Consider the following 14,977-nt stretch of genomic DNA (forward strand, 5'->3'; position numbering starts at 1 on the left):
CTCTCTCTCTCTCTCTCTCTCTCTCTCTCTCTCTTTCTCTCTGTCTCTCTCTCCCTCTCTCCATCTCTCTCTCTCTCTCTCCTCTCTCTCTCTCTCTCACACACACACATACACACAAACACACATATGAATTGATGATAGCCTAAATCACTTCCTGGAAATGTAATAAGAGCCTTTATTCCGCTAGCACTGTTAAAGTGGATTTGATGCTTATTAAGTGTAACTTGTCAAGCAAACTCATGTTTTATTTTAAATATAGGAACATTTATCACGAGTTATTTTTAGGTTTTCCAGATTTTTTTTAGGATTTGATTTGATTATGATCCTTTTATTTAAAGAAATTACCTTAAGAAATCTAATGTATTTTGTTCCTGTACAAATATTATTTTTCTTTATGATAATGGTAAGGTAGGTGGAATATTCAGGGTATGAATAGCAGTGGAAACAAATGACAATTTCATGTTACGAGATATAAATTATTCATCACCGGCCTGACAGCTCTTTAGTTTTATTAGAAGGGGTTAAAAAAAAAAAAAAAAGGAAAACAGAAAGACGGCCTCTCTGCAGTTCTGGCTCTTGACCAGATTCTGCACTGCTCCCAGCTGATACGCCAAACCCCACTACCATTTACATTTGCGCAACATCGCTTTAACCCAGAGCTCCTCCATAAATAGTCCTGTTCTCCCCCACGCCCAGCTAGAAAACAAGCAGAGGAAATCAGAGAATGGGCAGCCTGCAGTTTCGCCGGCACTAATTGAGCTAAGCCTGCCCGGCCTGCGTGAAGGCTTTCTTGTTCCCAGCCTCTGATCTTAGCAGTGCAGGGCTGTTTACCTTAGGGGCGAGCGAGGCAGCTTTGAAAAGAAACCGTGTTGCTACTGCAGCCTTAGCAACAGTGAAAGCGGTTTCTTTTTTTGTTTGTTTACAATCTAGGGGGAGGCATCCTTCTTTAAGAAACTAGCAACTCCCTCCCCTCCTCCCTTCCCCAATCAATATTCATGACGGTCAGCTGCATTCATCTATCCATATGAGCTGCCTTTCCCTTTAGAAGCTTTACGTAGTAGCTTTAGAAGGAAGGAAAAGTTTAAGGGAAAACATATGGGTGCATGATACGCGAGGGCGAGTGACTATAAGTAGCATTTAGGAGCTCGTCAAGCAAGGATTTTGATTTTGGGGTTTGCACTCCGTACAACTACTATCTGAAAGCTTTCGAGCTAGAGCGAAGACGTTGCAGGCATCCTTTTGGTTTTTCTTGTGCATTTCAATTTTGCGTGGGTGTTATTGCAGATCTTCACCATGAAGATTCAGGACCATCCAAGCCTCCCCGACACAAAACTCCAGAGAAACCAAGACACGGATGTCCAAGAAGATAGCTTTGTCACCGAAATGCCTCAGTTGGACTTGACCACTCTGTGTAACGAGAACAGCTGGGAAGGTACAGTGGCGCGATGTTTTCTTGATTGTTATGGAAATAGCATGTGCATACCACTGGGGAGGAAAGATGTGACTGCATTGGCATAACTGTACTAATGTTCAATTACCCCAAATGATAGAAAATGTCTTTTGGTCTGAATGCAAGAATGTGTCACAGATGATGTTTCCCGGTGTAAAATCATCTGCATATTTCGTTTTACTTCTGAAAAAATGTTCTTTTGCACGTACTGTGTGGATACTGAGGAAGCAGCCTGCATTTATTTATTCCTTTCATAATACGGCCTTTTCTCCCTCCCCACATTCCAGTAGATTGTTTTCTCATCATCTTTAGACCCCTCACTCCCAGTTGAAAGAAAAAAAAAAAGAAAATCAAATTTAAATAAAATTTTAAATCAAAATGAAGAAAAGCAGATCTTACTCGGCATTGTTATTTTCCAATCACCCCTTGCCTTGTGCATCCATGAGAACTCTAGACAGAGTAAAAGTATTTAAAGAGAGCAAGGTCACGTAATGTAGGACTTTCCTGAGGAAGGTACTTCTTCCTTCTCCCAAAAAACATATCTCAGTTCTTTTCCCCCATGACTGTCATTTGAGAATGTAGCGGTCTAAAATTCGGTCAAAAAGACTATTTCGTTCCCTTTGCTTCATTGTTTCCCTTTCATTTTATAAACAGACATCAACTCATCAGATACGATGCTGAGTTTAAAATTCCTCATTTACATAAAAATAGTAAAATTTTTAAATTTGGTTTTCAAGTGATTATTAATGCCCATATTAAGAAATTAGACATCAGTTAGCTCCTTAATTATACATAAACTGTTGGGGGATTTGTGTATGACCATTTTTTTTGTGTTGTTATTGGTGTGTGTGTATGTACATGTGGATGCGTGTGCATGTGCATGCATGTGCTTGTGCATGTGAGAGACAGAGATAGAAACAGAGAGACTAAGAGACAGACAGAATGAGAGAATTCAGTTTGTATGACATACATTATATATTTAATATGGAAAAAAAAGAGAGGAAAGGTTTAGGCTGGTATTATTCAGAAGAATGACCTAGCATAGAGTGATATGTTATAACATGAATGACAGAGATATGTTACAATCAAAATTACTTAAAACAGCCCCCTCTCAGTTCTGTGATTCCCCAATCTCCTATTCTCTTGTCCAATCTGGAGTACTCCACATGTCTATTATCCTAGAAGATAGAATAAAAGAAAATTTAAAATAGAGCCAGGCCAAGCAGAAAAGCTGCACCACATGCATCCTTGACTTCACTGAAGTGGGAGGTGGGAAAGAAAAAAAAACCCTGCTTACTGTGCCTCTCCTTTTCAGAAACAGTCTTTCTCTCTTAACCAGTACTCACATCTGAGGTATGATTTTGTCAGTTTCTGACACTTTGAAGATAAAGCAAAAACTGCAGGCTTTTTTTTTTTTCAATTTGTCACTTGGACAGAATCTGAATTCTTTAACCCGGGTAAAACTGCATTTTGTTTAAAAATAATCAGACATGCTTCCTGTCATTTATTTGATTGAGATGGCAAAACAAAAAATCCAGCAGCAGTAGCTTTCCTCTGTAAAAGAACGAATAAGCACTAAACATTAAACCTTTCAAAATAGACTAAGTCTTGTTTTGGAGTTTCCAAAATATGATAATCTACCTGTTTCATTAGAATGAAGGGGGCAGGGAGGAAAGCCCTTCTTGGTCATAGGATTTTTTTGTCTGGGTTCCGGATATCAACCAGTGGCTTAATGATTCACCCTGAAGAGAGGAGGGTGTGTGTTTTCTTTTCCCACCTCCTAAACTCGATGCAATTTACCTTGCGCTTATCTTAGGTAAGCATACACTTGCACTATCTTCCAACATAAGGAGAATATGAAATTTTATCCAGAGACAATAAGCTATGATTATCCCCCCAATGACTATGTCGTTATGCAAAGAGTTTAGGATTATTGCATCATTGGGATCATAGGGATTACTCATCTACACTCCAGAGCTAGAAAGACCACAGAGGCCACCTAGAACAATTTCAACATTTTACACATGAAGAAACTGAGGCTCAGAGTGGTTTACTGACTTGTCCAAGTTAACACAATACAGATTGTAAGAATAAGAGATTCTTGAATGCAGTTCCTCCGACTCCAGAACCAGTTCTCTTTCTTTTTTGCATCCCAATTATTTATATTTTTGCTTTTTAAAAATAAAAATTTCCTGATATTTTTATTAATACTTTTTTATATCACCTAAATTTTTCCTTGTATTTCTCCTTTTCCCTCCCTCAGAGGGCCATCGTTTATAGCAAATAATTTTTTAATGAAGAAAAAGGGAAGAATAGAAAAATTCAGCAAAACCAATTAATACATCAGAAAAGTCTGATTGTGTGTGTGTGTGTATGTGTGTCTGTGTGTATGTGTGTTCCACACCTATGGAAACATCCTCCTCCCAACTTTGCAAAGGAATTGGAGGAAGTATCTTCTCCTATCTCTTCTTTGGGGCCAAACTTGTTCTTTGTAATTTTGCAACATTCTTTTTAAAAAAATTATTTTGTAGTTTTTTCCATTTTCAATGTTATAGTAACTGTGCATTTTTTACTAGTTCTGATTAATTTGTGCTGCATAAGTTCATGCAAATATTTTCATGGTTCTCAGTATTCATATATTCATTATCTTATGAAGCACGGTAATATTACATTGCATACATGCGCCATAGTTTGTTTAGACATTCCTGATTCACTTGGCATCTATTTTATTTCTAAAAATATTTTGCTACAAAATATGCTACTACTCTAAATGTTTATTATTATTATTACAAATAATAACTAGCATTTATATAGTGCTTTAAGGTTTGCAAAGTGCTTGACATACATTTTCTCGTTTTATCTTCACAACAGCCGTAGAGTTAGTGCTATTATTATCCCCATTTTACAGATGAGGACAGTGAGACTCAGAGAGGTCAAGTAACTTTCCCAGGATTGTACAACTAGTAAGTAGTAGAGGCTGCATTTGAACTCGGGCCTTCCTGATTCCAGGTCTAGGACTACACCAACTAGCTGCCTGTTTTGGTGTATATAGAGCCTTTGTTTTTGTCTGTGACCTCGTTGGGGTATATGTCTAATTGTGCAATTTCTGAGTCAAAGGTTATGAACATATTAGCTGTTTTATCTGCATAAATCCAAATTGCTTTACAGAATGATTATACACAGCTCTGCCAACAACGCGTCAATCAATATGCCTGTCTTCTTACAGTCCCTCCCATATTAACTAGTCATATTAACTTTTCTCATATTTGCCAGATTTTTCTGTGTGAAGTTAAGCCTCAAGATTGTTTTGATTTTCATTTCCATCATTATTAGTGATTTAAAGCATTCTTTCATATGATTGTTTATGATTTACAATTCCTCTTTTGAGAACTTTGTTTATATGCTTTGATTATTTATCTATTAAGGAATGGCTTTTGGTCTTATATATTTCTGTAAGTAGTCTATATACCTTAGCTACTTAACCCTTACCTGAGAAATTGAATATGAAGATTTTTTTTCCCCTTTCAACTTTTTCCCTTCTTATGCTAGATGCATTTTTTTTATTTGTGCAATTGCTTTTCAGTTGTAACAAATTATACCTCTTTTATCTTTTGATTCTGTCCCCTGTTTGGCTAAAAATTATTATTGTGTTCACAAATATGAAAGGAAGATGATTTCTCTTCTAATTTTTTACGTCATCATCTTTAGTAATCGAAGTCATGTATCTATTTTGAATTTGAGACATATGACATAAGACTTTAGTAGGCCTAATATTTTCCAAATAACTTTTTAGTTTTCCTAGTAATACCTGTTAAATAAGGAATTCTTTCCTAAGTAATTTATGTCCTCAGATTTATCAAATATAGAATTATTGAGTTCTCTTGTATAATTTTTCTGAGTTTTCTTGTTTCTGCTTTTCTAGTTTTTAATCAATACCTACTGATTTTGATGACTACTGCTTTATAAAAGTTTGAGTGCTATTCCCTCTTAATCCCTACCTTTCTTCATTATTTCCCATATATTCTAGATCTTTTGTTTCTCCAAATGAATTTTATTATTATTTTTTCAAGTCCTATAAAATATCCCTTTACTAGTTTGATTGGTATCACATTAAAACTGAAAATCAACTTTGGTAGTATTTCCATCTTGGTTATATTGGCCTGGCCCATCTGTAAGTACTGAGTATTTTTCCAACTATTAAAATTGTTTTTAAAAATTTAGGAGAATATTGTAATTGACTCTAATCTAGTATTAATCTGCTTTAGTAGATTGCTTCTCTCCCCAAATATTTCACGCATTTTGTAGTTGTTGGAATTGGATTTACCTTTATATTATTGACTCTTGGATTTTTGTTACTATTCTATAGAAATGCTTTTCACTTTTGTGTGTTTCTTATCTAAGCCTATAACTTTGCTGGAGCTATTGATTGTCCCAATTAGTTTCTTTGCTGATTTCCTAAGGATATCTAAGTAGAGCATTGTATGGTCAACAATTTTTTTGTCTTGTCACAAATTGCCTTTCTTTAAACCTTTAATTTATTTCTCCTTTCTTATTGCTAACATTTCTAGAACTATATCAAATAATAGTGTAGAAAGTGGTCTTCCTTGATTTTCTGTATTTATTGTGAAAGGTTCTAGGGTATCCCCATGTATATGATGCTTGCTTTTAGATTTAAATACATATTTTAATGATATTTAAAAGTCCCTCTGTGCCATTACTTTGTAAGACTTTTAGCATGCATAAGTATTACATTTTGTTAAAGACTTTTCCTGTATCTGTTGATAATAATGTTTGGTACATTTTTATTTTTAATGTGATTAATTACGCAATTGTTTTCCTGATGTTGAATCCCTGGTATAGCTTGAACTTGTTCATAATGAAAGATTTCTTAGATAAATTGCTGTAGTCTGTTTGGCAGGATTTTATTTAAAAATTTTGATTCAGAGACCAACAAAATGTCAGAGGAGGAAATCCAAATATAGTTCAGCAAATCCAAATAAATCTTAGAAGAGTAGAAGAATGATTAGTGATTGGGCAATCTAAGGAGAAACCACAATGGATCATTTTTCCAACCCAAGATCACAAATACAGCCCACACGCAAGTAACCAGGGCAGGAATCAGGAAATGAGTGAACCAACAGCTCTGTTGCTCTGAACCGTGAGGAAGAGCACGGAGTCAACCCTTAAGTTCAGATCAAGGGTTAGCATGCAGCTCTATCCCTCTGAGCCTGGACAGGGAAGAGGAACCAAGTTTGGGATTGTATGGCCAGGGATTGACCTATAGTTCTGTCGTACTGTAGAGCTGTAGAGCTTTCCAGCTAAATGAACTGTCAGCTGGATCTCCACCCAAGGATAAATCTGTGGTGGTTTTGCCTAACCTTGAGGTCTAGAGCTTGGAAAGTTCAGTGTAGGAGGACAGCTGGATTAGGGCCAGCTAAAAGTTTGCAGCACCCTGTTCTGAACTGGCCCTCTGATCCTTGAAGAATGTGGCATTCAAAACTACTACTTACCACCACTACCATCATCACTACTACTACTAATAAGCTAGCTTTTATATAGTGCCTACTATGTGGTGCTTTTATATAGTACCTACTGTGTGCTGAGTGCTTGACAAATATCATCTCGTTTGATTGTCACAACAACCCTGGGAGGAATATGAAATAAGCCTAATATTTTCCAGACTACTTTCTTGTTTTCCTAGAAGTTCTTGTTAAAGAAGGAATTCTTTACTATGTGAGCATTCTTTCATATCCCTTTCCAATAAATTGCCAAGTCCTGTCGATTATATCTTCCTAACATTTCTCATCTGTGCCCCCTCTCTTCTCTGACACTGGCACCAACCTGGTCCAGGCCCTCACGACCTTATACCTAGCCCTAAACGATTGCAGAAGCCTGCTGGTGGATCTCCCCCCTCCAGTCCGTCCTCCACTCAGCTTGATCTTCCACTCAAATTCCACTCAAACTGATCTTGCTAAGACACAGGTCAGACCTTTTCAGTTAACTCCAAAGGGCTCCTTGTTATTTCTGGGATCACACAGAAAATCCTCCGTCATTCAAAGCCCTTCGTAACATTTCCGACACACACTTCTTTCAATTTTCCTTTTGTCTTACTCCTTTCCACACATTCTTCAATCCAGTGACACTGGTCCCCTCCCCCTTCCTCATACAAGACACCAGCTGCTGACTCCAGAAATTTTGCCATCCCCCATGTCTGGAGGGTTTTTTTGACCTCTTTATCTCTATTTCCCAGCCTCTCTAGTTTCCTTCAAGTCCCAGCTAACCCCCTACCTTCTACATGATCTCTCTTAATCATCTTTCCTGATCTCCCTTAATTATCTCACTCACTTATTTGGCAAGATGATACCAGAGGAGTTTGGGTCATAAAGGTAACATGTGATTTTCCCTGAGTTCCCATCAAATTAATTAATCATTTGAGGTTCCTGACGGGTACGACCTACAAAATTGGGTACCAACCCATCATGATGAGGTCATAGTAAGGGTGGCATGAGGCCTTGATGGGTGTGGGGTGCTAGAAGAGGCAGTGAAGGTAGACAGTGAGATGCTTTGGACAGACCCAGTGGGAGACAGAACATATTTGGATGTGCTGGTCTAATGGTCTGGCCCCGTCTACACTGATATTTGCCACACTGACAGCACATTCATGAAACATAAAGTGGATAAAGCCACCTTATATTATCCCCAATTTGTCCTATCTATAGCTTATTTGTACATAGTTGTTTGCTGGTCGTCTTCCCCATTAGACTACGCGCTCCTTGAAACCTGGGATTTTTTTTTGTTTGTTTTTTGTCATTCTTTGTATCTGCCATGCTTAGTATAGTTCCTAAAATATAATAGAGACTTAAAAATTAGTTACTAACTGACTCTAAGGCCTGCTTCAGTGGGATCAACGTAACAATTATTCCAAGTAGAAATTTATCCGCCAACAAATACTATATTGTAAGTGTTACCCTTTGGCTATTCTGTTTATTCAAAACATGAATGATTTCAACTTTCTTTCTTCTCTTCTAATTTGAGTAAAATGGGGCACTAGCAGGGTTCTAGAAAGTCACACTCTGACTTTGATTCCTGAATATGGGGTAGACTTATAAAATAGGCAAGAGTTCATCCTAATTCTGCACCTAGAAGGATATTTATGAAATGGTTTGTGCTTATGTCCCCACTTAGCGAAACTCTCTAACAATCTCCAGTGTGATCCCATTGTGCCCTCATGCTGCAAACAGAGGGATACCTAGCAACGTCAGGAAAGGGTTTTTGTGAGAAATAATATTAAATCTGGCAAATGTATTCTTTAACAATAAATTAAAGAAAATCACAGGCATAAGGCTGGGGCAGTGTACAGTCTATTGGTTACTCTCTCTTTTCACCCTACTACTGGGTGAGTACCCTTAATAGAACACAGGGTGCACATGCACTTGTCCATTTGGACAGAAGGTATGTTTCATGGACTTACAGAAAGGAGCTGCAGATGTGGCTGGCACCAGCTGTCCTGGTTGCGCCACTGCCTTGGGATCACTGCCACTTCTCCTTTCTCCTGTTCTCCACATGAACAAATCTCCACCCTTTCTTGTCTTGCTGATATCTCTTCCCAAATTGGAAAGAGCTACAAATCCCGGAGGGTTTTGTGACCAGCCACAGGTTTCGATAGCACAAGTGTCTAGGATTTGAACTATATTCCCTCGATTCCAAATCCAGAATTCTTGCAGTTGGATGGATAAATTGCAACTCATCAGTTTTTTCCTCTGATCCTTCCAATCTATTGCTGCTGCTATAATGCTAACCCTTGATCTGAACTTAAGGGTTGACTCCGTGCTCTTCCTCACAGTTCAGAGCAACAGAGCTGTTGGTTCACTCATTTCCTGATTCCTGCCCTGGTTACTTGCGTGTGGGCTGTATTTGTGATCCTGGGCTGGAAAAATGATCCATTGTGGTTTCTCCTTAGATTGCCCAATCACTAATCATTCTTCTACTCTTCTAAGATTTATTTGGATTTGCTGAACTATATTTGGATTTCCTCCTCTGCCATTTTGTTGGTCTCTGATTCAAAACTTTTAAATAAAATCCTGCCAAACAGACTACAGCAATTTATCTAAGAAATCTTTCATTATGAACAAGTTCAAGCTATACCAGGGATTCAACATCAGGAAAACAATTGCATAATTAATCGCATTAAAAATAAAAAATTGCTATCCCATTTTAAATGTGAAAAAACATTGCTTACATCTTAACTTAGTTGTAGCCAGATGCACAAGGAGGAAAACATAAATTCCTAATGCGAGTTGTTTATGTACTTGGAAATTCTGATCTAAATAGTAAGAAAAATTTGAGTTGCTCGTTTTTACCGAAATAAGATAAAAACTCATTTGGAAGCTCAAAATCTTTCTATTCTACTTTGAAATAATTTTCCTGGCATACCATTGTCATCCTCACTACAAGCATACCAATTCTAAGATAGGATCATACCCATATCAGAAGTCTTGAAAGATTTATTAGTGACCCGGAGAGGCAATGTAGCAAATAGTAAGGGATGCTAAATTTGAAGTCAGAAGACTATAGTTTGATCCTGCATCTGCTACTTACTACCTGTGTGACTTGGGGAAGTCCATGGGCCTCAGTTTTTTCATTTTGTAAAATAAGGGGGTTGGATTAGATAGTCTGTTGTAGTTCTTTTTTAAAATTTTTATTTGTTTAATTTTTAATTTATGGAATAAAACAAGCAATTCCATAACATGGTATAATAAGAAAGATGATTATACGTGAAACATATATAAATACAAATTTATTATGTATAACTTGCTATTCCTTTTATATATATATTATATATGTAATAAAGTTATCGTGTAAATTTTCCCCATTTTTTCCTTCCCTTTTGTTCTAAATTCATATTCCTACAATCAAAGTTGGATCCTGACTTTGCCATTTACTATCTGTATGACATTGAACAAGTCACCATCCCTCAGTGCTTCCGTCTCTTTATCCTATGAGATGAGGGGACTAGAAGTCTATGCTCCACTAAATCTTATGCAGGCAGTAGAACGGAGTCGCTGCCACATGCTACATTTGCCTTATCTTATTTTTGCAGTTAAGCATCAATGTAATTAAATAGCTTTGTATTCTTAAAATATTTGAAACTAGGGACAGGAGAAGGATGATCTTAGTATATCATTCAGGTGGATTAAGCTATGCATTATATAGTGTGATACCCCTCTTTTTCAACGCATTCAAATCAGCAGGCCAGTACCCAGATGACGGATAACTATTCCTCTTCTCAGGGTTTTGAAGAGCTGAATTTCTAGTACTGTGACTCATAAGCCCTGACCAGAAAGAGGAAAATCAGTGGGCCAGACTGAAATAGCTATTTACTAATGTGGCATGGTCAAAACAATTGTTAGAAAATATCTTCACCACCAACTCCCACAGAGTCTGGGCTACAAACTTCCACAATTACACACAGGTCCTTGCAAAAAATGACCTCAAACTTAGGGTATAATGGTGGTGATGCCCTTGTATAGAGGATACATGTCGCTAAGGGGTAACTCACAGTTAGGGGTTCCAGGTGGCTTTCTTTTTTTGATGCAAGGAAGGTATCATGCTTTCTAAAGCTGCTACCTCCCACTAGTGGATATTTTTTGGTATCTATCTGTATCTGCGTTTACTCTCCACATCTCAGATTGATTCACTGTCTTTTACTGATCCAGTCTCTCCAATGATATGAAACCTTAAATCTCTATTTCCCCCTTTCAACTGTCCCCAGGAATTTTCATCTCTCAAATCCCCCTCTAAAGCTACTTCACTACTGAAATACCTCCAGTTGTAGGGTACATGGGATGTTCAGGGAGGACTAGCGCCCCTGGTGTGAGGGCTTGCCTGTCATTGAGTTGGGGGATATCTGTCCCGAGCATGTGAAGACTTCTCCCGTGGGACGGGCAGATGCTGAAGCAGGGGCACTGTGGAGCTCTTAGAGCTTGGTCAGACATTGCATATGGCAAGGTCATCCACTGCATTAGGCCATTGTCAGTCATCTTGACTTTTGTCATGCTACTGGTCTTGGATGACTCTGGAGGAGAGAGGTGAGGCTGATGACTTTGTGCAACCCTGCCTCGCTTAAATCCAATTCATCTCATGATGCCATTGGTCCTCTTCAAAAAGAAAGACAAATAACAAACCTCCTGTTACATTAAGCCCTTGGGGATGTGGCCAGTCCAGGGATGGGGAACCTGTGGCCTCGAGGCCACGTGTGGCCCTCTAGGTCCTGAAGTGAGGCCCTTTGACTGAATCCAAACTTCACAGAACAAATTTCCTTAATAAAAGGATTTGTTCTGCAAAACTTGGACTCAATCAGAAGGTGGCACTTCCCTACCCCCTGGTCCAGTCTATTATTTCACCTAACCAGCTATTTCTTTCTTGACCTAATCAAAGAAGTTTATGTCTTTTAAAGAGATCACTGGGGTTAGCCCATCTAGTTTACACATTTAAAATTTTATCATGCCCTCAGATTGATTAATTAAGGTTAGGGTATGGAAACTTCTCCTTAAGTAAGGACCAACATTTGAGTCTTTATTAAATTATCTCTAGATTGAAAGGAGGGGAGTGTGTCTGATTTGTATCTGATTCACAGTTTTTCAGTGCTATCACATACTGCACAGCAGATGGACTTTTCATGCTTGGTCTACAAAGCTGATTAATGATAAAACAGTTGTTCTTGTTTCTTATAACTGCGAAACCTAACAGTGTGGTAATGTTATTTTTAGGAAAATAGGTTCATTTATGATACCTTTATGATATGATATGCCTTATGAATAAATGTACCCATGTGTCTGGAATTGACTGCTGGAGATATCTTATCTCAGACCTGTCCATAGTCACAGTAGGCAGCAGAAAGACAAATTTTTGTCTTACGGTAAATGGAATGAATTCTTGTGAATAAATCTAATTAATGGTAAATAGGTGATCCTGGGTTAGTCTTAGCAATTTCCTTAGTTATAAAAGCAGTATATAGACTAGTCTGATCTTTTGATTAAAGTGGTTCTCTTGATAACTTAAGATAATACTGTCTAACATAATAGAATCTCTCTCTCTCTCACAGCAAATTAGAGGATTTAGGGTCCTTAGGATATAGATGTAAGAACTTTTTCAACACTAATAATTTCAGTGTTATTAAATGGAAATTTTAAACCAACTAGCATGTCCACGTGCCAGTATAAACACCCAGCTTCTCCTCTGCCCTCTGTCCCTGATAAACTTCTTCCCCCCTCCCCCGGGTTGTTTGGCTCCAGCACTGCCCAAGAATTAAGCAATTGCCGCATTACTCTTTAACCTTTTCTTCCTCCTGATTAGGCATTCTCCGTATTGCGTTCCTCAAAACAAAATGCTTTATTATTGAATATAAAAATTTTTGCTACATCTGAGGAATAATCTTGACCAATTTTGATAGTACTTTTTCTTGAAACATTAGTTTTCCTTTTGAAATTTTTCTCACCTTTCTTCCTCCTCGTCATCCTCTTCTACTTTCTTCAAATGATCTCTCATTTTATTGAGCACTCCAGAGGCAAAGCACTGTGCTAGGCTCTTGGGGGATACACAGATGAATAAGGATGTGTCCATCCCTTAGATAATTTGTAATCTAGCAATTTAACATTTTTGTATCATCTTTGTTTTCAAGGAGGAAACTAAAAAAAACCTCACTTACCTAGAATGAAAAACCAGCTTGCCTGGTTTTGACCTGTTTATACTTTGGTCTGTAATGCTTTGGAGCATCGTATTACATTGTAGGCCAAAGTCTACCACAGCACTAAGCCTCATGTACACCATGCCTTATTAGTCACAGGTCTGTGTTATAGAAAAAAATATATATCCAGTACTCTATTCGGCTTTGGTCTCCTCTTATAAAACAGACAGAAGTCTATACTTAGCAAACCACTTATTTTTTTCCAAACAAGTTATAATAATAATATTCTCACTGAGTAAAGCTTTTGTGCATTTCAAGAATCTGGTGGCATCAAAGTAGCCCGAACTTCAAGTGTTTCTATGATTAGAAAAACAATTTGAAATTTAAGGTCAGAGAATTATAGTCCTATGGTCATGTTCACAAATGCACGTAGAACATTACAAATTTGTGAAGTAATCATTGTAAAACCTAGTCTCTGATATTTCATAGGTTATCAGTCATTAAAAACTAGCACACCATATGGTTTTTTTGAAAAGAGGGTTATTGATGATCACTTTTATAGTATATCGATATGTACATATGAAATAAAAAATACAGGTCAAAGAAGGGTCACTAAGAATTTAAAGGATTTGCCCAGGGTTACAGAGTTAGTATATATCAGAGATGGGACCTGAACGAAGTCTTCTATACTTTGAGGTCAATTTTCTATCCTACATACCATGCTATCGTTTATTATTATTGTTTGTTTATTTTTATAATATTTTATTAATCTCTTTTGTTTTGACATTACTCTAATTTCAAAACATTTCCATTCCTCCTTGAACTATCTCTTGTAATAAGAACCATCCCTTGGAAGAAACCAAGGGAAACATTTAAATATGAAAAATAAGCAAATATAGGAGGGAATCGTGGGGTCCAGGAAGAAAAAGGAATAGGTTTTTGCAAATCGGAGAGGGGAAAGATGTTCTCCAGTCTTCACATAGGGTTGGGGATCAGGGTTCAAGGCTCACACAGTGAATTTGCAGAGACGCTGCTCCTTGTACATCTGCTGACCAAGTTTGGGCATGTCCTGTTGTGTGAAGCCAAACGGCTATGACAGGGCCAGCTACCTGCAGTATAGCAATACAAAGACATCACAGTCACTGCCATTTTCTCTGGCCACATCATCTTGAAGTAACCCTCTCATCCCTGATGGAACTCTAGCTGATTCTTTTTCACTTCCTCATCCTGTAGACACGTAACAAAATGCTTGGGACATTAGCGGTTTAGGGTACTCTGTGAGACAAAATAGGTAGCGATCCCCTGCCTCACAACACAGAGATGAGTAACCAGTATAATTCCTGGTACATAGGGATGAGTAGCTCTTCCTTACCGAAGATATACACATTTTTGGTCTACGTTTCACTCTTGGTACAGAGTTTGTCATAGAAGAAACTGTTGAAAAAAAAGAACCTTCTCTGGAACAGTGTTCATTACCAGGCCTCCATACATATTCAGCACTGGGTCGTTAAGCCAGTTCTGTGAATAAAAGGTCCGCAGGTCATCCATAGTCAGCACGTGCTGATAGGCTTATAAGCCACATGAAAGCCTCTCACCAATGTATTGCCTGGCATACATTGGCATGACTGGATCAACTGCTAATCTAACTCTTTTCTAGAAGGTGCAGAAAACTCTTGCTGGAAAATGCCCTCCAGTTTCTTTACCATTTTGTCTGTGCTAAGAGAAATGAGGCTGCCACAGGTCTCAAAGAATTCATCCAGGATGGTCTACACAGGCCATATGCTTCTCTCAGAGGAGAGAGAGAGAGAGAGAGAGAGAGAGAGAGAGAGAGAGAGAGAGAG

At 37.9% G+C, this 14,977-nt stretch overlaps 1 protein-coding gene across 2 annotated transcripts in view; it reads left to right on the forward strand.

Annotated features, from left to right (window-relative positions):
* Positions 1 to 14,977, forward strand: part of FAM13A (family with sequence similarity 13 member A) — a 105,981-nt gene that overhangs the window by 63,039 nt on the left and 27,965 nt on the right. For both annotated transcript variants that reach the window (XM_027853412.1, XM_027853413.1), the window contains exon 6: positions 1,285 to 1,432. In XM_027853412.1, coding sequence (XP_027709213.1) covers positions 1,285 to 1,432 — 148 coding nt within the window. The remainder of the gene's footprint in view (positions 1 to 1,284; positions 1,433 to 14,977) is intronic.

This window comes from Vombatus ursinus, unplaced genomic scaffold (assembly GCF_900497805.2).
Source record: "Vombatus ursinus unplaced genomic scaffold, bare-nosed wombat genome assembly UNPS02009975.1, whole genome shotgun sequence".
Taxonomy (NCBI): domain Eukaryota; kingdom Metazoa; phylum Chordata; class Mammalia; order Diprotodontia; family Vombatidae; genus Vombatus; species Vombatus ursinus.